The sequence below is a fragment of the Palaemon carinicauda genome, chromosome 23, assembly GCF_036898095.1.
Source record: "Palaemon carinicauda isolate YSFRI2023 chromosome 23, ASM3689809v2, whole genome shotgun sequence".
NCBI lineage: Eukaryota > Metazoa > Arthropoda > Malacostraca > Decapoda > Palaemonidae > Palaemon > Palaemon carinicauda.
Genome location: NC_090747.1, coordinates 60,909,353 through 60,932,937, shown reverse-complemented (window position 1 = coordinate 60,932,937; position 23,585 = coordinate 60,909,353). Strand labels below are relative to the sequence as shown.

The following is a 23,585-nucleotide window of genomic DNA, read 5'->3' as shown; positions in this document are numbered from 1 at the left end:
CTCTCTTTTGTCTGTTCTGCAGTTCATTGCGAGACCTTCACCGTCTCTTAAAGATGCGACTAGCGTTCAAGACGACCTGCTTCTTTGTCCTATTAAGGTGTGACGTTACCTCTGAACTCAACACTTCAGACCTGATAACTAGAAGCAGTTTCTAAGGTCCGGTAATGCAAATAAACCAATCTACAGGAATACATTATCCTTCTGGCTTTGTGTAATCATCACACGCACGTACTCACCAGTTGACATGCGGGAGAGCAGACCTTCTAGGATGCAGGCTCACGAATTCGGCCCTCATTAAGAATTCATCTGGGGCGCAGGTCATGAAGGGTGGAATGTGGAGACCGAGAAAACCTTCACTGCCCTCTACCTCTTGTAATATACTCAAAGAGCCCTGGATACTTTTTCCTTGGGACCAGGGGTAATCTTGTCTTAGATAGCAGAATGTCTCCAGCATACAAACATTGAGAGATACAAACCCAAATCCATGGGATTCAGGTTAGGTCTACCCTAGGCCCAAATTTAACAAAATTGGACTTGCAAACAGTATCTTGGAACCAATTAAGTTTGTAAGCGGAGGACCTTCTGTTATAGCGGTTGTGACGCGAGTCTAGAGTAAAAGGTATAAAACGCTGGCAATTTTTCCTTTCTCCCTCTCTTGGGGTGCACCAGACCAGATGCTAGAGGTAGACAAGCTATTCATCAGAGCGACTTATCTTTAAAAATAAGAATTGTATATAAAGTACTTCTCCCATCCTATGCGCAACATTTCCTGTAGGATATGGATTCTTGATCGACTTACCATCTAGGGTAATGGCCTACCCAGACTCCTGTTGCATCCTCATGCTCAGGAAGTTGGGGAGTTGACAGGAGACAAAACTTTCGTTCCTCCTTAGGACCAAAGTTCATTGGTATTTCCCAGGGCAGTTAACCAAGCCACTTTTGGTCATAGGGACTTCCTCCCTCCTTAGGATGAGTATCCTAATAAAGATTTTAGGTTTGTATTGTTTGTAAAAATACAAATTACTTTAGAAATTTGTGATATTTGTAATAATTGAATTGTTTACATTGGAGGTAATCAGAGATGACCCTAAAGATAAGTTGGACGTCCTATTGAGGTGAAGCTAAAGTTGCTCTTCGAAGCTGAATCTGTCTCTTGGTCTTCTCGAGGAATTCTCACACGATATATGTCGTGAGTATTACTGTCGTGTCTGTTTTTAAACAAGCTTGTTAATAAGATGTAGAGATGAATATTTCATTCATATGCAGATGAATATCATAGTACATGTTTGTTTCCACACAAGTACAAACCATCTTCTTTAACAGGATTATGATTTCAGCGAGGTGGTTATATAGTACAGTAGTTGGTGGTAGGTGAAGGATAAGCATCGCCCACTTGGCAGTCAGTGAAGTGTCCACTTTTTTATTTTGGCTATAAGATATATGGACATGCTTCTTGTGGCCTCATCTGGCTGCTTCAACTCTTTGCTTTTTCTCTCATTATTTTCTGTTTTGAGATATGAAGACTCCACATGCAGACATACTGGTGTTCCCTGGTAAACCTGGTGAAATGTGTGGTAGGTTTATGAGTAAGCTGGCAGTGGAACCCCATCCTCTTCATATTTTTTGCAAGGGCCTTACAGCTCATAGTCATCCGTCTTGTGATGAGTGCAAGTTGTGGCCTCCTCTGCATTGGGTAGAGTCAAGCAAGAAGAAAGCTATTAGGGATTCTTTGTCTTTGGATGTGGCAAGGCCCAAGATGATGCCGATAAACTCTTTAGCTCCTTTTTTCCATCCATTTCTCGGCCTGTTGTGCCACCGTTTGATTCCTCTAGGGCTAGGTCTTCTGGAAGAATTCTGTGAGAGGGAGGAGACACCAACTGGTGCTTGAGGTCTTCTTCAGGGAAAGAAAATATCGCCTTCCCCTTTTGAGAGCAATACTCCTCTACCTTTCCATCAAAGTTCTTCTTCTATTGTGCCAATCAACAACAGCGTGTGTGGGAGAGTCGTTGGCCTTGACGATTTTTTTGGCTGTTCCCTCCTTATCTAATGATCCAACTGTGAAGGAGATTTTAGATGTGATGATCATCGGCGTGTCCCACCTGCTGTTTAGGAGGAACCTGTGTCCTCTCCTGTTGCAGTGTCATCATTGTTGGCCAACGAATTCTTGACGATTCTAAAGCCGGGTAAGGGAAAATAAGCGTATGTGCTCTTCCCCTAAAAGATTCTTTTATCTTCGACCTTAGCTAATGACCCTTCTGATGTGCCTCCTGCTCCATCGAATTAGTTGCTTTAGTCCAGAAAGGCTGTTCAGGTTGGAGTGTAGTGAAACTCCCCACGTGAGAGAGAGGCAGTGCAGTAACTAGAACCAACCCAGCCTGAGAAGATGGACTGGTACGCTATACAGTGTTTGGTCCCACTATCTGTTGAGATGAAGGGCGGCATTCTATTGCCCTTCCTTCTCCTGGATGTTAGAGGGACACATTGGGGTCTCCCCCCTACTAAGACTGTAGCCCTGGAGAATTTCACTAGTGGTGGAGGAGGAAACTATGGTTGGTCTTCTCGCTCGTATGAGCAACAATAATGAAGTACAGTAGATTCATGGTCTCCCTGTGATTATTCTACTCTTCAACCTGTGTTTACATTCTCAATCTTCAATCACACTTCCACCGCATTACTGGTCTTCTTGTCTTTGGACACAGTTCTTTTCGTAGTGGCGATTAGCGGTCTGCGGTCGGATATAGCACGCAGTTCATCTTATAGGGACCTCCTCCCTCGTAAGTATGACTCTTCTACAAAAGAACGTGGGTTTCTATTCATATAGGAACAAATCACAAAGTTCTAATAGCAATTTATATTTTTCCTGATTACCCAAACCTGAGTCCTTTAAGAGACACTGCCTGCCTCAACCACTCCCCGTACTGAGCATCACGATCCTGATTGGCTAGCCAGCCAGTTGGGCGAGTGGGACTTCCTCCCTCGTAAGTATGACTCCCCTAGTAAAGGTTTGTATTCAAGTAGGAATAAATCACAGATTTCTAAAAGTAATTTGCATTTTTCCTTGACAAACAAACCTATGTTTTCTAGGTTTCATTTCTTGCTACATCCACCCGGCAAGTCCCAGGCCAATTCAAAATGAAGGCTCTCGTCTTTTTTTATTTCTCTTTTATCATTACCAGTTCTTATTGATTTTTACCTCCGCCAACGAAGTTGGAATGAGGTTATGTTTTACCAAATGTTTGTGTGTTTGTTTATGAAGAGCTTCCTGGGCACAATCTTAAACATAATGAAACTAGCAGGTATCAACTGTTATGTAAAAGGCTGGAAGGGGTTTAAATTTTGGAAGGTCAAGGTCAATGGTGAAGCAAAAGGCTTTGGTCTGCGCTCTACCATTTTTTTTTTACTTTCTCTACACCTTATGCTAAAAATTTAATTATTTTTCAGCTCTTAAATCATTCACCAGAATCTTACCCATCTAAAGAACTTGAGTTTGTATAGCTAGGAAAATACAAATTACTTTTCAAGTTTGTGATTTTAACGTAACTGATCTTAATATATTTTATTTTTCACATAGTATATTCATTCTCTCTCTTTCCTTTTCACACTGGGCTGCTTTCCTTCTTGGAGCCCTTGGGGTTGCAGCATCCTACTTTTCCAACTAGGTTTGTACCTTGGCTAGTAATGATATCATAAGGAAGTTGTTGAATACATGGTTTTCAAGTTAGTTGACTAAAGAGATGAAAGAGAGTATAGTGTACATTATCTCTTCCAGATTGTATAGGAGGAGTTATTTAGACTTATTGAAGAAAAATGTGCAGTATTGGATTGCTTAACCTGCTCAGATAGAACTATTTTGGATACTTGTCTAAAAACTTCTACAAATTAGTGATTTCTTCTGTCTTGAGTCCCTGTAACAAGTCTCCTCACATCGGTGCACACACCGATGGGTCAACCTGTAGAGGGGCTGATGCAGCATTCTCTGGTGTGTAGAACCTTCGCTGCGTAGCGTGTGGAGGAGGTGGCTAGGATCTTATTTAACCAACTGAACTCGAGAGTTCTCAGATCCTCAGATTTTCATTTCAAATGCAGAGAACAACTCTGGTCCTCTGGATGGGTGGTTTCCGAGGCAGAAATATTCTTTTGATTACTTTTCCTTTTAGGGTCAAAATAGGTTTAAAAGCATTGTTAACTCAGGTGGCCTTCAGGACCCAGAGGGACGCCTGCTTCTTCCCCTCGTCGTTCTGAGCCTCCCTTTATGTACCGCAAAGGGAGTCCTTTTGGAACAGTGATAGGTCTCCGGGATTTCAACAGTTGTAGAGGATGGTGATCTGGGGGCAGAAATAAACCACAGAATACAAGCAGGATGGAAGAATTGGAATAAAGTGTGTGGAGTACTATGCAACAGGAAAATAGGGGCTAAGTTCAAAGGTAAAGTACACAGGACAGTTGTGTGACCGGCAATGATGTATGAAGCGGAGACGTGGGCAATAAAGAAGACAGAAGAGAAGCTGGATGTGGCAGAGATGAGAATGTTGAGATGGATGTGTGGGGTGACAAGAAGAGATAAGATACGGAAGGAGGTAATTAGGGTTACCACAGGAGTTAGAAAACTATCAGATAAGATCCAAGAAAGTAGACTAAGGTGGTATGGTCATATCATGAGGAGAGATGAACAGTATATTGGGAGGAGATTGATGGAAATGGAGATACAGGGAAGGAGACCAAAGCGAAGGTGGATGAACTGTATCAAGGATGATCTTCGATCAAAGGGATTAACCGTTGATGAAGTGTGGGACAGAGGTGGATGGAGAACGCTGCCAGAAACATCGACCCCACATAAAGGTGGGAAAAGAAGCAGACAAAGAAGAAGATAGGTCTCCGGGATTTCAGTTTAATCGGAAGTACCAACAGGATATATCGATCTTTCACGAGAACCCAATTTGGAAAAACCTCCACCCTAAGACTTGGGTTCTATCTGTCTACTTCTTCAATTTTGGAAGATAGCTGGCATCCAGAAAGAAACAAAAGGGGAGTTTTTTCTTATTGTCCCTCTTTACCTACCAAGGGACTCGGCCAAGTTTGTTTGGTACAGCCTCCCCGACTTCCATCACAAATGAAGCTTCATATGCAGACTCCCCTACTGCCGCTACCTCGGCGGTCACCGAGGTGACCCGATGTAGCAGCAGGGCCTATCGGTACTCCATCACAATCGCTCGCCATTCATTCATTTTTATAGCACGCTCTTTTGCCTCTCTCGCATATACCCTCCTGTCACTCAGGGTTTTCTTCACTATCCATGCACCCAAATCTGTAATAAAAGGAAATCGAATTCTCCATCTTCCTGTCAAGGGAACCCCTTCTTTTTCCAATATATCTAAACAATTCGACTAAAGCTCATTTACATACATACATATACCAAGGCACTTTCCCCAATTTTGGTGGTTAGCCGACATCAAACAAATGAAACAGAAAAGGGGACGTCTCCTCTCTACGTTCCTCCCAGCCTGACAAGGGACTCAACCGAGTTCGGCTGGTACTAATCAAATAACAAATTAATATTAGTTGTTCATCTTCCTTCAGCCTGGGAAACGTAATAGTCAGCATTTTCTAATTTAAAGGTAAGATTCATTGAAATAAACATGATTTTTAAACAAAAAATCTATCTTATTCTTATTGGTAATTTCACTATAATTAGCATTTCCTATTTAAATGTAAGAAAATAATAGCTTCTAGTTTAAGATCACATTTTTTTTTTAAAGGAAAAAAGAAAACACGTGGTGTTAGTAAAATCTATTTCAATATGAAACAAAATTGTAGTTTAAAAAAAAAGCTTAATTAGAAGAACAGTAATTAAGCAATCACAGCTGAACGACTAAAGGTGTCAAGTATAAAGCTTCGATTGTTTTTCTATATACAAATTAGTTTTGGTTGAACTAATCAAATGTTTCTAGAATTGTGACATCGTGTATAGTTAAAAGCCCTGTCCACATGATCAATCGTGCCTGGCGGGCAAACAGTGATACCAGACCATAATAGTTTGTAAGAATGATGGTTAATGATGTCAGAAGCGGGAAAAACACAGACATGGATCTGGCATCATACAGTGTTGCCAGATCCCTGTCTTTAGTTTTCCCGCTTCTGACGTCATTAACCCTCATTCCTATTAACTATTGTGGCCTGGTATCATTGTTTGCCCGTCGGGCATGCTCGATTGTGTGGCAGAGCTTTTGGGTGATCGACTTCAGGTAAACGAGTGTATAGTGTAAATGAATTTAGGGATACTGTATACTTAAAATGTGAATGATGTTGATATACAGTATTTGTCGGATAAAAGAGTGTAGAGTATAAATGTAATTGGGGGTACTGTATACTTTATATCTGTATGATGTTGATATGCTGTATTTGTTTAACGTATCAAATCAATTGGGAAAGATTTAATGTTGTATTTACATAGAATTTTGTCTATAATATCGTTTGCGCAATACCTGTAGTAGTAAAAGGGTACAAAATTACATGGATTTCCTTGTACTATTTGTTTGTAATGGACCTATAAGATCTCTTACTATAAGTAATTTTAAAGCTTCATGAAGGCATCAATTAGAACTATAATTATTCAATATGAATAACGTAGAATTCCTCCTATCACAAGTCTATAGGTCTACCTGCCGAGTCATCAGCAGCCATTGCTTGGCCCTCCCTGGTCCTAGTTTGGGGAGAGAGGGAGCTCTTGGGCTGATCACACGTATATACAGTCAGTCTCTAGGACGTTGCCCTTTACAACTTATATAATCATCTCCTCCTACGTCAATTGACGCAAAGGGCCTCGAATAGATTTCGCCAGTCGTCTCTATCAAGAGCTTTTAAATCAATACTTCTCCACTCATCATCTCCTACTAAAATAGTCCTCAACCATGTAGGCCTGGGTCTTATGACTTTAACAGAAGGGGATTTCCAATTAGGAACAGTTGTGTTGTTAGTTCTTCCCAAGGTAAATATCGTGTACATTTCACTGCCAGACTCGACTCGCTGTCGTCACATAGAGAGAGCTGGTTAACTGCTATATACATACCTGTTATTGCACAAAAAGTATAGGTATTATTCTCATGTTAGTGTGGATTGCATAAAAATCTGGTAAAGGTAGTTACATAGGAAGTACATGTACGGTTGCAAATGTTCCTTTTTGGGCTCGAGCCATGTCCTCCTGATGGAAGGTTCCTTCAGTAGCTTCCTTTGGATATATATGACTACCAGACGAGGAATCCAAAGGAAGCTACTGAAGTAACCTTCCATCAGGACGACATGGCCATCTCACCCAAAAATAGATTTTTCGCTTCGCTCAAAATCCATTTTCTATTTCCCAGTCATATACAGGTCCTCAACTTACAACTTACAAGAAGCTGTTTGTAAGTCAGATTTTGTTCAATTTTGGCCTAGGGTAGACCTAACCTGAATCCCATGCTTATGGTTTCCAGCTACAAAAATCAGCAAATAGTCGGGTTTCATATGAGAGAGATATCAGGTGATTACAAATAATGTTGTGCTTACTGTATTAAATGAGATAGTATTGTTTAATTACAGTATTTCTTTATCTTTTCTTTGTTATACTTAGTTGAATTTGTGCCAGTATTTCCAAATGTATGTAAGATGGGGGACCTTCTGTATACGAGACTTTTCATAGAGTTTTAGTTGTAGAATTCAGTTTTTTGAGAGGAAATTTTTTCTTTGCTCAAACAATCTTTGTTCTAGGAAGTAGTAGAAATCGACGTCGTCGGACATCCGTCTCAGCAGCTCCTCTCTTATTGCAACGGAAACCTTTGGCTTCTTGTGGTTGATATTCACAACCATGTGCTCTCTCTGTCCTGTGAAATAAACGAAAAGTTTATTCCTTTCGAAAACAATTGTTTATTTACTACATGGATCCCAAATACTGAAAAACAATGAAATTATTAACTAGCTAGGATACTGGAGACTTCAGCATCACATTCTTATTGCACGTAGGACTGCGTCTGATAAACTGGTACACTTTAAACAATAATCATTGATAAACTTATGTTCTCTCAATTGTTCTGTCTTGTAAACCCTCTGATTAGAGTCACATCTGGCCCACATCTTCGACTGTTCTTTATATGACTTTCAGTCCACTCGCACTGGTCTTTATCTTACTACATGAAAGGCCACTTGCACTGGGGTTCATCTTGCTACTTGAAAGTCTACTCGCACTGGTCTATATATTACTATTTGAAAGTCCACTCACACTGGTCTTTGTTTTACTACTCCAAAGGTCACTTGCACTGGTCTATGTCTTACTACTGTACTTGTAAGTTCACTCCAAAAGCAAAGGTCTTTGTCTTACTACTCGAAAGGCCACTCCAAAAGCACTGGTCTTTGTCTTACTACTCCAAAAGCCACTAGCACTGGTCTTTGTCTTACTACTTGAAAGGCCACTCCACAAGCACTGGTCTTTGTCTTACTACTTGAAAGGCCACTCCACAAGCATTGGTCTTTGTCTTACTACTTGAAAGGCCACTCCACAAGAACTGGTCTTTGTCTTACTACTCCAAAGGCCACTTTCACTGGTTTATGTCTTACTACTTGAAAGGCCACTCCACAAGCACTGGTCTTTGTCTTACTACTTGAAAGTCCACTCCAAAAGCACTGGTCTTTGTCTTACTACTCCAAAGGCCACTTTCACTGGTTTATGTCTTACTACTTGAAAGGCCACTCCACAAGCACTGGTCTTTGTCTTACTACTTGAAAGTCCACTCCAAAAGTACTGGTCTATCTTACTACTTGAAAGTCCACTCCAAAAGCACTGGTCTTTGTCTTACTACTTGAAAGTCCACTCAAAAAGCACTGGTATATCTTACTACTTGAAAGGCCACTCCAGAAGCACTGGTCTTTGTCTTACTACTTGAAAGTCCACTCCAAAAGCACTGGTCTTTGTCTTACTACTTGAAAGTCCACTCCAAAAGCACTGGTCTTTGTCTTACTACTTGAAAGTCCACTCAAAAAGCACTGGTCTATCTTACTACTTGAAAAGCCACTCCAGAAGCACTGGTCTTTGTCTTACTACTCCAAAGACCACTTTCACTGGTTTATGTCTTACTACTTGAAAGGCCACTCCAGAAGCACTGGTCTTTGTCTTACTACTCCAAAGGCCACTTTCACTGGTTTATGTCTTACTACTTGAAAGGCCACTCCACAAGCACTGGTCTTTGTCTTACTACTTGAAAGTCCACTCCAAAAGCACTGGTCTTTGTCTTACTACTCCAAAGGCCACTTTCACTGGTTTATGTCTTACTACTTGAAAGGCCACTCCACAAGCACTGGTCTTTGTCTTACTACTCCAAAGGTCACTTTCACTGGTTTATGTCTTACTACTTGAAAGGCCACTCCAAAAGCACTGGTCTTTGTCTTACTACTTGAAAGTCCACTCCAAAAGCACTGGTCTTTGTCTTACTACTTGAAAGGCCACTCCAAAAGCACTGGTCTTTGTCTTACTACTTGAAAGTCCACTAAAAAAGCACTGGTCTATCTTACTACTTGAAAAGCCACTCCAGAAGCACTGGTCTTTGTCTTACTACTTGAAAGTCCACTCCAAAAGCACTGGTCTTTGTCTTACTACTTGAAAGTCCACTCCAAAAGCACTGGTCTTTGTCTTACTACTTGAAAGTCCACTCAAAAAGCACTGGTCTATCTTACTACTTGAAAGTCCACTCCAAAAGCACTGGTCTTTGTCTTACTACTCCAAAGGCCACTTTCACTGGTTTATGTCTTACTACTTGAAAGGCCACTCCAAAAGCACTGGTCTTTGTCTTACTACTTGAAAGGCCACTCCAGAAGCACTGGTCTTTGTCTTACTACTTGAAAGGCCACTCCAAAAGCACTGGTCTATCTTACTACTTGAAAGGCCACTCCAGAAGCACTGGTCTTTGTCTTACTACTCCAAAGGCCACTTTCACTGGTTTATGTCTTACTACTTGAAAGGCCACTCCACAAGCACTGGTCTTTGTCTTACTACTTGAAAGGCCACTCCAAAAGCACTGGTCTTTGTCTTACTACTTGAAAGGCCACTCCAAAAGCACTGGTCTATCTTACTACTTGAAAGGCCACTCCAGAAGCACTGGTCTTTGTCTTACTACCCCAAAGGCCACTTTCACTGGTTTATGTCTTACTACTTGAAAGGCCACTCCACAAGCACTGGTCTATCTTACTACTTGAAAGGCCACTCCAAAAACACTGGTCTATCTTACTACTTGAAAGGCCACTCCAAAAGCACTGGTCTATCTTACTACTTGAAAGGCCACTCCAAAAGCACTGGTCTATCTTACTACTTGAAAGGCCACTCCACAAGCACTGGTCTTTGTCTTACTACTCCAAAGGCGACTTTCACTGGTTTATGTCTTACTATTTGAAAGGCCACTCCACAAGCACTGGTCTATCTTACTACTTGAAAGGCCACTCCAAAAACACTGGTCTATCTTACTACTTGAAAGGCCACTCCAAAAGCACTGGTCTATCTTACTACTTGAAAGGCCACTCCAAAAGCACTGGTCTATCTTACTACTTGAAAGGCCACTCCAAAAGCACTGGTCTATCTTACTACTTGAAAGGCCACTCCACAAGCATTGGTCTTTGTCTTACTACTTGAAAGTCCACTCCAAAAGCACTGGTCTATCTTACTACTTGAAAGGCCACTCCACAAGCACTGGTCTTTGTCTTACTACTTGAAAGTCCACTCCAAAAGCACTGGTCTATCTTACTACTTGAAAGGCCACTCCAGAAGCACTGGTCTTTGTCTTACTACTTGAAAGTCCACTTCAAAAGCACTGGTCTATCTTACTACTTGAAAGGCCACACCAGAAGCATTGGTCTTTGTCTTACTACTTGAAAGTCCACTTCAAAAGCACTGGTCTATCTTACTACTTGAAAGGCCACTCCAGAAGCACTGGTCTTTGTCTTACTACTTGAAAGGCCACTCCAGAAGCACTGGTCTTTGTCTTACTACTCGAAAGGCCACTCCACAAGCACTGGTCTTTGTCTTACTACTCCAAAGGCCACTTCAAAAGCACTGGTATTTGTCTTACCACTTGAAAGGCCACTCCACAAGCACTGGTCTTTGTCTTACTACTTGAAAGGCCACTCCAGAAGCACTGGTCTTTGTCTTACTACTTGAAAGGCCACTCCAGAAGCACTGGTCTTTGTCTTACTACTCGAAAGGCCACTCCACAAGCACTGATCTTTGTCTTACTACTCCAAAGGCCACTTCAAAAGCACTGGTATTTGTCTTACTACTTGAAAGTCCACTCCAAAAGCACTGGTCTTTGTCTTACTACTTGAAAGGCCACTCCAGAAGCACTGGTCTTTGTCTTACTACTCAAAAGGCCACTCCACAAGCACTGGTCTTTGTCTTACTACTCCAAAGGCCACTTCAAAAGCATTGGTATTTGTCTTACTACTTGAAAGGCCACTCCACAAGCACTGGTCTTTGTCTTACTACTTGAAAGTCCACTTCAAAAGCACTGGTCTATCTTACTACTTGAAAGGCCACTCCAGAAGCACTGGTCTTTGTCTTACTACTTGAAAGTCCACTTCAAAAGCACTGGTCTATCCCACTACTTGAAAGGCCACACCAGAAGCACTGGTCTTTGTCTTACTACTTGAAAGTCCACTTCAAAAGCACTGGTCTATCTTACTACTTGAAAGGCCACACCAGAAGCACTGGTCTTTGTCTTACTACTTGAAAGTCCACTCCAAAAGCACTGGTCTATCTTACTACTTGAAAGGCCACTCCAGAAGCACTGGTCTTTGTCTTACTACTTGAAAGGCCACTCCAGAAGCACTGGTCTTTGTCTTACTACTTGAAAGGCCACTCCAGAAGCACTGGTCTTTGTCTTACTACTTGAAAGTCCACTCCAAAAGCACTGGTCTTTGTCTTACTACTTGAAAGTCCACTCCACAAGCACTGGTCTTTGTCTTACTACTTAAAAGGCCACTCCAGAAGCACTGGTCTTTGTCTTACTACTTGAAAGTCCACTCCAAAAGCACTGGTCTTTGTCTTACTACTTGAAAGTCCACTCCAGAAGCACTGGTCTTTGTCTTACTACTTGAAAGGCCACTCCAGAAGCACTGGTCTTTGTCTTACTACTTGAAAGTCCACTCCAAAAGCACTGGTCTTTGTCTTACTACTTGAAAGGCCACTCCACAAGCACTGGTCTTTGTCTTACTACTCGAAAGGCTACTTCAAAAGCACTGGTATTTGTCTTACTACTTGAAAGGCCACTCCACAAGCACTGGTCTTTCTCTTACTACTTGAAAGTCCACTCCAAAAGCACTGGTCTTTGTCTTACTACTCGAAAGGCCACTCCAAAAGCACTGGTCTTTGTCTTACTACTTGAAAGTCCACTTCAAAAGCACTGGTCGATCTTACTACTTGAAAGGCCACTCCAGAAGCACTGGTCTTTGTCTTACTACTCCAAAGGCCACTTTCACTGGTTTATGTCTTACTACTTGAAAGGCCACTCCACAAGCACTGGTCTTTGTCTTACTACTTGAAAGTCCACTCCACAAGCACTGGTCTTTGTCTTACTACTTGAAAGGCCACTCCACAAGCACTGGTCTTTGTCTTACTACTTGAAAGTCCACTCCACAAGCACTGGTCTTTGTCTTACTACTTGAAAGGCCACTCCACAAGCACTGGTCTTTGTCTTACTACTTAAAAGGCCACTCCAGAAGCACTGGTCTTTGTCTTACTACTCGAAAGGCCACTCCACAAGCACTGGTCTTTGTCTTACTACTCCAAAGGCCACTTCAAAAGCACTGGTATTTGTCTTACTACTTGAAAGGCCACTCCACAAGCACTGGTCTTTGTCTTACTACTTGAAAGTCCACTCCAAAAGCACTGGTCTTTGTCTTACTACTTGAAAGTCCACTCCAAAAGCACTGGTCTTTGTCTTACTACTCGAAAGGCCACTCCAAAAGCACTGGTCTTTGTCTTACTACTTGAAAGTCCACTCCACAAGCACTGGTCTATCTTACTACTTGAAAGGCCACACCAGAAGCACTGGTCTTTGTCTTACTACTTGAAAGTCCACTCCAAAAGCACTGGTCTATCTTACTACTTGAAAGGCCACTCCAGAAGCACTGGTCTTTGTCTTACTACTTGAAAGGCCACTCCACAAGCCCTGGTCGTTGTCTTACTACTTGAAAGTCCACTCCACAAGCACTGGTCTTTGTCTTACTACTTGAAAGTCCACTCCAAAAGCACTGGTCTTTGTCTTACTACTTGAAAGGCCACACCAGAAGCACTGGTCTTTGTCTTACTACTTGAAAGTCCACTCCAAAAGCACTGGTCTATCTTACTACTTGAAAGGCCACTCCACAAGCACTGGTCTTTGTCTTACTACTCCAAAGGCGACTTTCACTGGTTTATGTCTTACTATTTGAAAGGCCACTCCACAAGCACTGGTCTATCTTACTACTTGAAAGGCGACTCCAAAAGCACTGGTCTATCTTACTACTTGAAAGGCCACTCCAAAAGCACTGGTCTATCTTACTACATGAAAGGCCACTCCAAAAGCACTGGTCTATCTTACTACTTGAAAGGCCACTCCAAAAGCACTGGTCTATCTTACTACTTGAAAGGCCACTCCACAAGCACTGGTCTTTGTCTTACTACTTGAAAGTCCACTCCAAAAGCACTGGTCTATCTTACTACTTGAAAGGCCACTCCACAAGCACTGGTCTTTGTCTTACTACTTGAAAGTCCACTCCAAAAGCACTGGTCTATCTTACTACTTGAAAGGCCACTCCAGAAGCACTGGTCTTTGTCTTACTACTTGAAAGTCCACTTCAAAAGCACTGGTCTATCTTACTACTTGAAAGGCCACACCAGAAGCACTGGTCTTTGTCTTACTACTTGAAAGTCCACTTCAAAAGCACTGGTCTATCTTACTACTTGAAAGGCCACTCCAAAAGCACTGGTCTTTGTCTTACTACTTGAAAGGCCACTCCAGAAGCACTGGTCTTTGTCTTACTACTCGAAAGGCCACTCCACAAGCACTGGTCTTTGTCTTACTACTCCAAAGGCCACTTCAAAAGCACTGGTATTTGTCTTACTACTTGAAAGGCCACTCCACAAGCACTGGTCTTTGTCTTACTACTTGAAAGGCCACTCCAGAAGCACTGGTCTTTGTCTTACTACTTGAAAGGCCACTCCAGAAGCACTGGTCTTTGTCTTACTACTCGAAAGGCCACTCCACAAGCACTGATCTTTGTCTTACTACTCCAAAGGCCACTTCAAAAGCACTGGTATTTGTCTTACTACTTGAAAGTCCACTCCAAAAGCACTGGTCTTTGTCTTACTACTTGAAAGGCCACTCCAGAAGCACTGGTCTTTGTCTTACTACTCAAAAGGCCACTCCACAAGCACTGGTCTTTGTCTTACTACTCCAAAGGCCACTTCAAAAGCACTGGTATTTGTCTTACTACTTGAAAGGCCACTCCACAAGCACTGGTCTTTGTCTTACTACTTGAAAGTCCACTTCAAAAGCACTGGTCTATCTTACTACTTGAAAGGCCACTCCAGAAGCACTGGTCTTTGTCTTACTACTTGAAAGTCCACTTCAAAAGCACTGGTCTATCCCACTACTTGAAAGGCCACACCAGAAGCACTGGTCTTTGTCTTACTACTTGAAAGTCCACTTCAAAAGCACTGGTCTATCTTACTACTTGAAAGGCCACACCAGAAGCACTGGTCTTTGTCTTACTACTTGAAAGTCCACTCCAAAAGCACTGGTCTATCTTACTACTTGAAAGGCCACTCCACAAGCACTGGTCTTTGTCTTACTACTTGAAAGGCCACTCCAGAAGCACTGGTCTTTGTCTTACTACTTGAAAGGCCACTCCAGAAGCACTGGTCTTTGTTTTACTACTTGAAAGGCCACTCCAAAAGCACTGGTCTTTGTCTTACTACTTGAAAGTCCACTCCACAAGCACTGGTCTTTGTCTTACTACTTAAAAGGCCACTCCAGAAGCACTGGTCTTTGTCTTACTACTTGAAAGTCCACTCCAAAAGCACTGGTCTTTGTCTTACTACTTGAAAGTCCACTCCAGAAGCACTGGTCTTTGTCTTACTACTTGAAAGGCCACTCCAGAAGCACTGGTCTTTGTCTTACTACTTGAAAGTCCACTCCAAAAGCACTGGTCTTTGTCTTACTACTTGAAAGTCCACTCCAGAAGCACTGGTCTTTGTCTTACTACTTGAAAGGCCACTCCAGAAGCACTGGTCTTTGTCTTACTACTTGAAAGTCCACTCCAAAAGCACTGGTCTTTGTCTTACTACTTGAAAGGCCACTCCACAAGCACTGGTCTTTGTCTTACTACTCGAAAGGCTACTTCAAAAGCACTGGTATTTGTCTTACTACTTGAAAGGCCACTCCACAAGCACTGGTCTTTCTCTTACTACTTGAAAGTCCACTCCAAAAGCACTGGTCTTTGTCTTACTACTCGAAAGGCCACTCCAAAAGCACTGGTCTTTGTCTTACTACTTGAAAGTCCACTTCAAAAGCACTGGTCGATCTTACTACTTGAAAGGCCACTCCAGAAGCACTGGTCTTTGTCTTACTACTCCAAAGGCCACTTTCACTGGTTTATGTCTTACTACTTGAAAGGCCACTCCACAAGCACTGGTCTTTGTCTTACTACTTGAAAGTCCACTCCACAAGCACTGGTCTTTGTCTTACTACTTGAAAGGCCACTCCACAAGCACTGGTCTTTGTCTTACTACTTGAAAGTCCACTCCACAAGCACTGGTCTTTGTCTTACTACTTGAAAGGCCACTCCACAAGCACTGGTCTTTGTCTTACTACTTAAAAGGCCACTCCAGAAGCACTGGTCTTTGTCTTACTACTCGAAAGGCCACTCCACAAGCACTGGTCTTTGTCTTACTACTCCAAAGGCCACTTCAAAAGCACTGGTATTTGTCTTACTACTTGAAAGGCCACTCCACAAGCACTGGTCTTTGTCTTACTACTTGAAAGTCCACTCCAAAAGCACTGGTCTTTGTCTTACTACTCGAAAGGCCACTCCAAAAGCACTGGTCTTTGTCTTACTACTTGAAAGTCCACTCCACAAGCACTGGTCTATCTTACTACTTGAAAGGCCACACCAGAAGCACTGGTCTTTGTCTTACTACTTGAAAGTCCACTCCAAAAGCACTGGTCTATCTTACTACTTGAAAGGCCACTCCAGAAGCACTGGTCTTTGTCTTACTACTTGAAAGGCCACTCCACAAGCCCTGGTCGTTGTCTTACTACTTGAAAGTCCACTCCACAAGCACTGGTCTTTGTCTTACTACTTGAAAGTCCACTCCAAAAGCACTGGTCTTTGTCTTACTACTTGAAAGGCCACACCAGAAGCACTGGTCTTTGTCTTACTACTTGAAAGTCCACTCCAAAAGCACTGGTCTATCTTACTACTTGAAAGGCCACTCCACAAACACTGGTCTTTGTCTTACTACTCCAAAGGCGACTTTCACTGGTTTATGTCTTACTATTTGAAAGGCCACTCCTCAAGCACTGGTCTATCTTACTACTTGAAAGGCCACTCCAAAAACACTGGTCTATCTTACTACTTGAAAGGCCACTCCAAAAGCACTGGTCTATCTTACTACATGAAAGGCCACTCCAAAAGCACTGGTCTATCTTACTACTTGAAAGGCCACTCCAAAAGCACTGGTCTATCTTACTACTTGAAAGGCCACTCCACAAGCACTGGTCTTTGTCTTACTACTTGAAAGTCCACTCCAAAAGCACTGGTCTATCTTACTACTTGAAAGGCCACTCCACAAGCACTGGTCTTTGTCTTACTACTTGAAAGTCCACTCCAAAAGCACTGGTCTATCTTACTACTTGAAAGGCCACTCCAGAAGCACTGGTCTTTGTCTTACTACTTGAAAGTCCACTTCAAAAGCACTGGTCTATCTTACTACTTGAAAGGCCACACCAGAAGCACTGGTCTTTGTCTTACTACTTGAAAGGCCACTCCAAAGCACTGGTCTTTGTCTTACTACTTGAAAGGCCACTCCACAAGCACTGGTCTTTGTCTTACTACTTGAAAGTCCACTCCAAAAGCACTGGTCTATCTTACTACTTGAAAGGCCACTCCCCAAGCACTGGTCTTTGTCTTACTACTCCAAAGGCCACTTTCACACTGGTTTTGTCTTACTACTTGAAAGGCCACTCCACAAGCACTGGTCTTTGTCTTACTACTTGAAAGGCCACTCCAGAAGCACTGGTCTTTGTCTTACTACTTGAAAGGCCACTCCACAAGCACTGGTCTTTGTCTTACTACTTGAAAGGCCACTCCACAAGCACTGGTCTTTGTCTTACTACTTCAAAGGCCACTCAAAAGCACTGGTTTTGTCTTACTACTTGAAAGTCCACTCCACAAGCACTGGTCTTTGTCTTACTACTTGAAAGGCCACTCCAAAGCACTGGTCTTTGTCTTACTACTTGAAAGGCCACTCCACAAGCACTGGTCTTTGTCTTACTACTTGAAAGTCCACTCAAAGCACTGGTCTTTGTCTTACTACTTGAAAGTCCACTCCAAAAGCACTGGTCTTTGTCTTACTACTTGAAAGGCCACTTCAAAAGCACTGGTCTATCTTACTACTTGAAAGTCCACTCCAAAAGCACTGGTCTTTGTCTTACTACTTGAAAGTCCACTCCAAAAGCACTGGTCTTTGTCTTACTACTTGAAAGGCCACTCCACAAGCACTGGTCTTTGTCTTACTACTTGAAAGGCCACTTTCAAAAGCACTGGTCTATCTTACTACTTGAAAGGCCACTCCAAAGCACTGGTCTTTGTCTTACTACTTGAAAGGCCACTCCAAAAGCACTGGTCTATCTTACTACTTGAAAGGCCACTCCACAAGCACTGGTCTTTGTCTTACTACTTGAAAGGCCACTCCAAAAGCACTGGTCTTTGTCTTACTACTTGAAAGGCCACTCCAGAAGCTGGTCTTTGTCTTACTACTTGAAAGGCCACTCCAAAAGCACTGGTCTTTGTCTTACTACTTGAAAGGCCACTCCACAAGCACTGGTCTTTGTCTTACTACTTGAAAGGCCACTCCAGAAGCACTGGTCTTTGTCTTACTACTTGAAAGTCCACTCCAAAAGCACTGGTCTTTGTCTTACTACTTGAAAGGCCACTCCAAAGCACTGGTCTTTGTCTTACTACTTGAAAGGCCACTCCAAAAGCACTGGTCTTTGTCTTACTACTTGAAAGGCCACTCCAAAAGCACTGGTCTTTGTCTTACTACTTGAAAGGCCACTCCAAAAGCACTGGTCTTTGTCTTACTACTCGAAAGGCCACTTCAAAAGCACTGGTTTTGTCTTACTACTTGAAAGGCCACTCCAAAAGCACTGGTCTTTGTCTTACTACTTGAAAGGCCACTCCAAAAGCACTGGTCTTTGTCTTACTACTCGAAAGGCCACTCCAAAAGCACTGGTCTTTGTCTTACTACTTGAAAGGCCACTCCACAAGCACTGGTCTTTGTCTTACTACTTGAAAGGCCACTCCAAAGCACTGGTCTTTGTCTTACTACTCCAAAGGCCACTTTCACTGGTTTATGTCTTACTACTTGAAAGGCCACTCCACAAGCACTGGTCTTTGTCTTACTACTTGAAAGTCCACTCCACAAGCACTGGTCTTTGTCTTACTACTTGAAAGGCCACTCCACAAGCACTGGTCTTTGTCTTACTACTTGAAAGGCCACTCCACAAGCACTGGTCTTTGTCTTACTACTTGAAAGGCCACTCCACAAGCACTGGTCTTTGTCTTACTACTTGAAAGGCCACTCAAAGCACTGGTCTTTGTCTTACTACTTGAAAGGCCACTCCACAAGCACTGGTCTTTGTCTTACTACTGAAAGGCCACTTCAAAAGCACTGGTTTTGTCTTACTACTTGAAAGGCCACTCCACAAGCACTGGTCTTTGTCTTACTACTTGAAAGTCCACTCCAAAAGCACTGGTCTTTGTCTTACTACTCGAAAGGCCACTCCAAAAGCACTGGTCTTTGTCTTACTACTTGAAAGTCCACTCCACAAGCACTGGTCTTTGTCTTACTACTTGAAAGGCCACTCCAGAAGCACTGGTCTTTGTCTTACTACTTGAAAGGCCACTCCAAAAGCACTGGTCTTTGTCTTACTACTTGAAAGGCCACTCCAGAAGCACTGGTCTTTGTCTTACTACTTGAAAGGCCACTCCACAAGCACTGGTCTTTGTCTTACTACTTGAAAGTCCACTCCACAAGCACTGGTCTTTGTCTTACTACTTGAAAGGCCACTCCAAAGCACTGGTCTTTGTCTTACTACTTGAAAGGCCACTCCAAAAGCACTGGTCTTTGTCTTACTACTTGAAAGTCCACTCCACAAGCACTGGTCTTTGTCTTACTACTTGAAAGTCCACTCCAAAAGCACTGGTCTTTGTCTTACTACTTGAAAGGCCACTCCAAAAGCACTGGTCTTTGTCTTACTACTTGAAAGGCCACTCAAAAGCACTGGTCTTTGTCTTACTACTTGAAAGGCCACTCCAAAAGCACTGGTCTTTGTCTTACTACTTGAAAGTCCACTTCACACTGGTCTATCTTACTACTTGAAAGGCCACTCCAGAAGCACTGTCTTTGTCTTACTACTCCAAAGGCCACTTCACTGGTTTATGTCTTACTACTTGAAAGGCCACTCCACAAGCACTGGTCTTTGTCTTACTACTTGAAAGTCCACTCCACAAGCACTGGTCTTTGTCTTACTACTTGAAAGTCCACTCCACAAGCACTGGTCTTTGTCTTACTACTTGAAAGGCCACTCCACAAGCCTGGTCTTTGTCTTACTACTTGAAAGGCCACTCCACAAGCACTGGTCTTTGTCTTACTACTTGAAAGGCCACTCCACAAGCACTGGTCTTTGTCTTACTACTTGAAAGTCCACTCCACAAGCACTGGTCTTTGTCTTACTACTTGAAAGGCCACTCCAAAAGCACTGGTCTTTGTCTTACTACTTGAAAGTCCACTCCACAAGCACTGGTCTTTGTCTTACTACTTGAAAGGCCACTCCACAAGCACTGGTCTTTGTCTTACTACTTGAAAGTCCACTCCAAAAGCACTGGTCTTTGTCTTACTACTTGAAAGGCCACTCCACAAGCACTGGTCTTTGTCTTACTACTTGAAAGGCCACTCCACAAGCACTGGTCTTTGTCTTACTACTTGAAAGTCCACTCCAAAGCACTGGTCTTTGTCTTACTACTTGAAAGGCCACTCCACAAGCACTGGTCTTTGTCTTACTACTCGAAAGGCCACTTCAAAAGCACTGGTTTTGTCTTACTACTTGAAAGGCCACTCCACAAGCACTGGTCTTTGTCTTACTACTTGAAAGTCCACTCCAAAAGCACTGGTCTTTGTCTTACTACTTGAAAGGCCACTCCACAAGCACTGGTCTTTGTCTTACTACTTGAAAGGCCACTCCAAAAGCACTGGTCTTTGTCTTACTACTTGAAAGGCCACTCCACAAGCACTGGTCTTTGTCTTATCACTTGAAAGTCCACTCCAAAAGCACTGGTCTTTGTCTTACTGCTCCAAAGGCCACACTTGCACTGGTCTTTGTCTTACTACTTGAAAGGCCACTCCAAAAGCACTGGTCTTTGTCTTAGTACTCCAAAGGCCACTTGCACTGGTCTACGTCTTACTACTTGAAAGGCCACTCCACAAGCACTGGTCTTACTACTTGAAAGGCCACTTGCACTGGTCTATGTCTTACTACTTGAAAGGCCACTCCACAAGCACTGGTCTTGTCTTACTACTTGAAAGGCCACTCCAAAAGCACTGGTCTTTGTCTTACTACTTGAAAGGCCACACTTGCACTGGTCTATGTCTTACTACTTGAAAGGCCACTCCACAAGCACTGGTCTTTGTCTACTTGAAAGGCCACTTGCACTGGTCTATGTCTTACTACTTGAAAGGCCACTCCAAAAGCACTGGTCTTTGTCTTACTACTTGAAAGGCCACTCCACAAGCACTGGTCTTTGTCTTACTACTTGAAAGGCCACTCCAAAAGCACTGGTCTTTGTCTTACTACTTGAAAGGCCACTTGCACTGGTCTATGTCTTACTACTTGAAAGGCCACTCCAAAAGCACTGGTCTTTGTCTTACTGCTCCAAAGGCCACACTTGCACTGGTCTATGTCTTACTACTTGAAAGGCCACTCCACAAGCACTGTCTTTGTCTTACTACTTGAAAGGCCACTCCAAAGCACTGGTATTTGTCTTACTACTTGAAAGGCCACTCCACAAGCACTGGTCTTTGTCTTACTACTTGAAAGGCCACTTGCACTGGTCTTTGTCTTACTACTTGAAAGGCCACTCCACAAGCACTGGTCTTTGTCTTACTACTTGAAAGGCCACTCCACAAGCACTGGTCTTTGTCTTACTACTTGAAAGGCCACTCCACAAGCACTGTCTTTGTCTTACTACTTGAAAGGCCACTCCAAAAGCACTGGTCTTTGTCTTACTACTTGAAAGCCACTTTCACTGGTCTATGTCTTACTACTTGAAAGGCCACTCCAAAAGCACTGGTCTTTGTCTTAATGCTCCAAAGGCCACACTTGCACTGGTCTATGTCTTACTACTTGAAAGGCCACTCCACAAGCACTGGTCTTTGTCTTAATGCTCCAAAGGCCACACTTGCACTGGTCTATGTCTTACTACTTGAAAGGCCACTCCACAAGCACTGGTCTTTGTCTTACTACTTGAAAGGCCACACCAAAGCACTGGTCTATTTGTCTTACTACTTGAAAGGCCACTCCACAAGCACTGGTCTTTGTCTTACTACTTGAAAGGCCACTCCACAAGCACTGTCTTTGTCTTACTACTTGAAGGCCACTCCAAAAGCACTGGTCTTTGTCTTACTACTTGAAAGGCCACTTGCACTGGTCTATGTCTTACTACTTGAAAGGCCACTCCACAAGCACTGGTCTTTGTCTTACTGCTCCAAAGGCCACACTTGCACTGGTCTATGTCTTACTACTTGAAAGGCCACTCCACAAGCACTGGTCTTTGTCTTACTACTTGAAAGGCCACTCCACAAGCACTGGTCTATCTTACTACTTGAAAGCCACTCCACAAGCACTGGTCTTTGTCTTACTACTTGAAAGGCCACTCCACAAGCACTGGTCTTTGTCTTACTACTTGAAAGGCCACTCCAAAGCACTGGTCTTTGTCTTACTACTTGAAAGGCCACTCCACAAGCACTGGTCTTTGTCTTACTACTTGAAAGTCCACTCCACAAGCACTGGTCTTTGTCTTACTACTTGAAAGTCCACTCCACGTGGTCTTTGTCTTACTACTTGAAAGGCCACTCCACAAGCACTGGTCTTTGTCTTACTACTTGAAAGTCCACTCCAAAGCACTGGTCTTTGTCTTACTACTTGAAAGGCCACTCCACAAGCACTGGTCTTTGTCTTACTACTTGAAAGTCCACTCCAAAAGCACTGGTCTTTGTCTTACTACTTGAAAGGCCACTCCACAAGCACTGTCTTTGTCTTACTACTTGAAAGTCCACTCCAAAAGCACTGGTCTTTGTCTTACTACTTGAAAGGCCACTTTCACTGGTTTATGTCTTACTACTTGAGAGGCCACTCCAAAAGCACTGGTCTTTGTCTTACTACTTGAAAGGCCACACTTGCACTGGTCTATGTCTTACTACTTGAAAGGCCACTCCACAAGCACTGGTCTTTGTCTTACTACTTGAAAGGCCACACCAAAAGCACTGGTATTTGTCTTACTACTTCCAAAGGCCACTCCACAAGCACTGGTCTTTGTCTTACTACTTGAAAGGCCACTCCACAAGCACTGTCTTTGTCTTACTACTTGAAAGGCCACTCCAAAAGCACTGGTCTTTGTCTTACTACTTGAAAGGCCACTATCACTGGTCTTATGTCTTACTACTTGAAAGGCCACTCCAAAAGCACTGGTCTTTGTCTTACTGCTCCAAAGGCCACACTTGCACTGGTCTATGTCTTACTACTTGAAAGGCCACTCCACAAGCACTGGTCTTTGTCTTACTACTTGAAAGGCCACTCCAAAAGCACTGGTATTTGTCTTACTACTCCAAAGGCCACTCCACAAGCACTGGTCTTTGTCTTACTACTTGAAAGGCCACTCCACAAGCACTGTCTTTGTCTTACTACTTGAAAGGCCACTCCAAAAGCACTGGTCTTTGTCTTACTACTTTAAAGGCCACTTTCACGTGGTCTTATGTCTTACTACTTGAAAGGCCACTCCAAAAGCACTGGTCTTTGTCTTACTACTCCAAAGGCCACACTTGCACTGGTCTATGTCTTACTACTTGAAAGGCCACTCACAAGCACTGGTCTTTGTCTTACTACTTGAAAGGCCACTCCACAAGCACTGGTCTATCTTACTACTTGAAAGGCCACTCCACAAGCACTGGTATTTGTCTTACTACTTGAAGGCCACTCCACAAGCACTGGTCTTTGTCTTACTACTTGAAAGGCCACTCCACAAGCACTGGTCTA

General features: G+C 42.9%; 1 protein-coding gene across 1 annotated transcript in view; it reads right to left on the bottom strand.

Annotated features, from left to right (window-relative positions):
* Positions 1-6,155: 6,155 nt before the first annotated feature.
* The window catches only part of LOC137617120 (uronyl 2-sulfotransferase-like), a 42,522-nt gene continuing 25,092 nt past the window's right edge, over positions 6,156-23,585 (bottom strand). Inside the window, exon 7 of the mRNA XM_068346968.1 lies at positions 6,156-7,856. Within this exon, the coding sequence (XP_068203069.1) occupies positions 7,693-7,856 (164 nt within the window). The 3' untranslated portion in view covers positions 6,156-7,692. The remainder of the gene's footprint in view (positions 7,857-23,585) is intronic.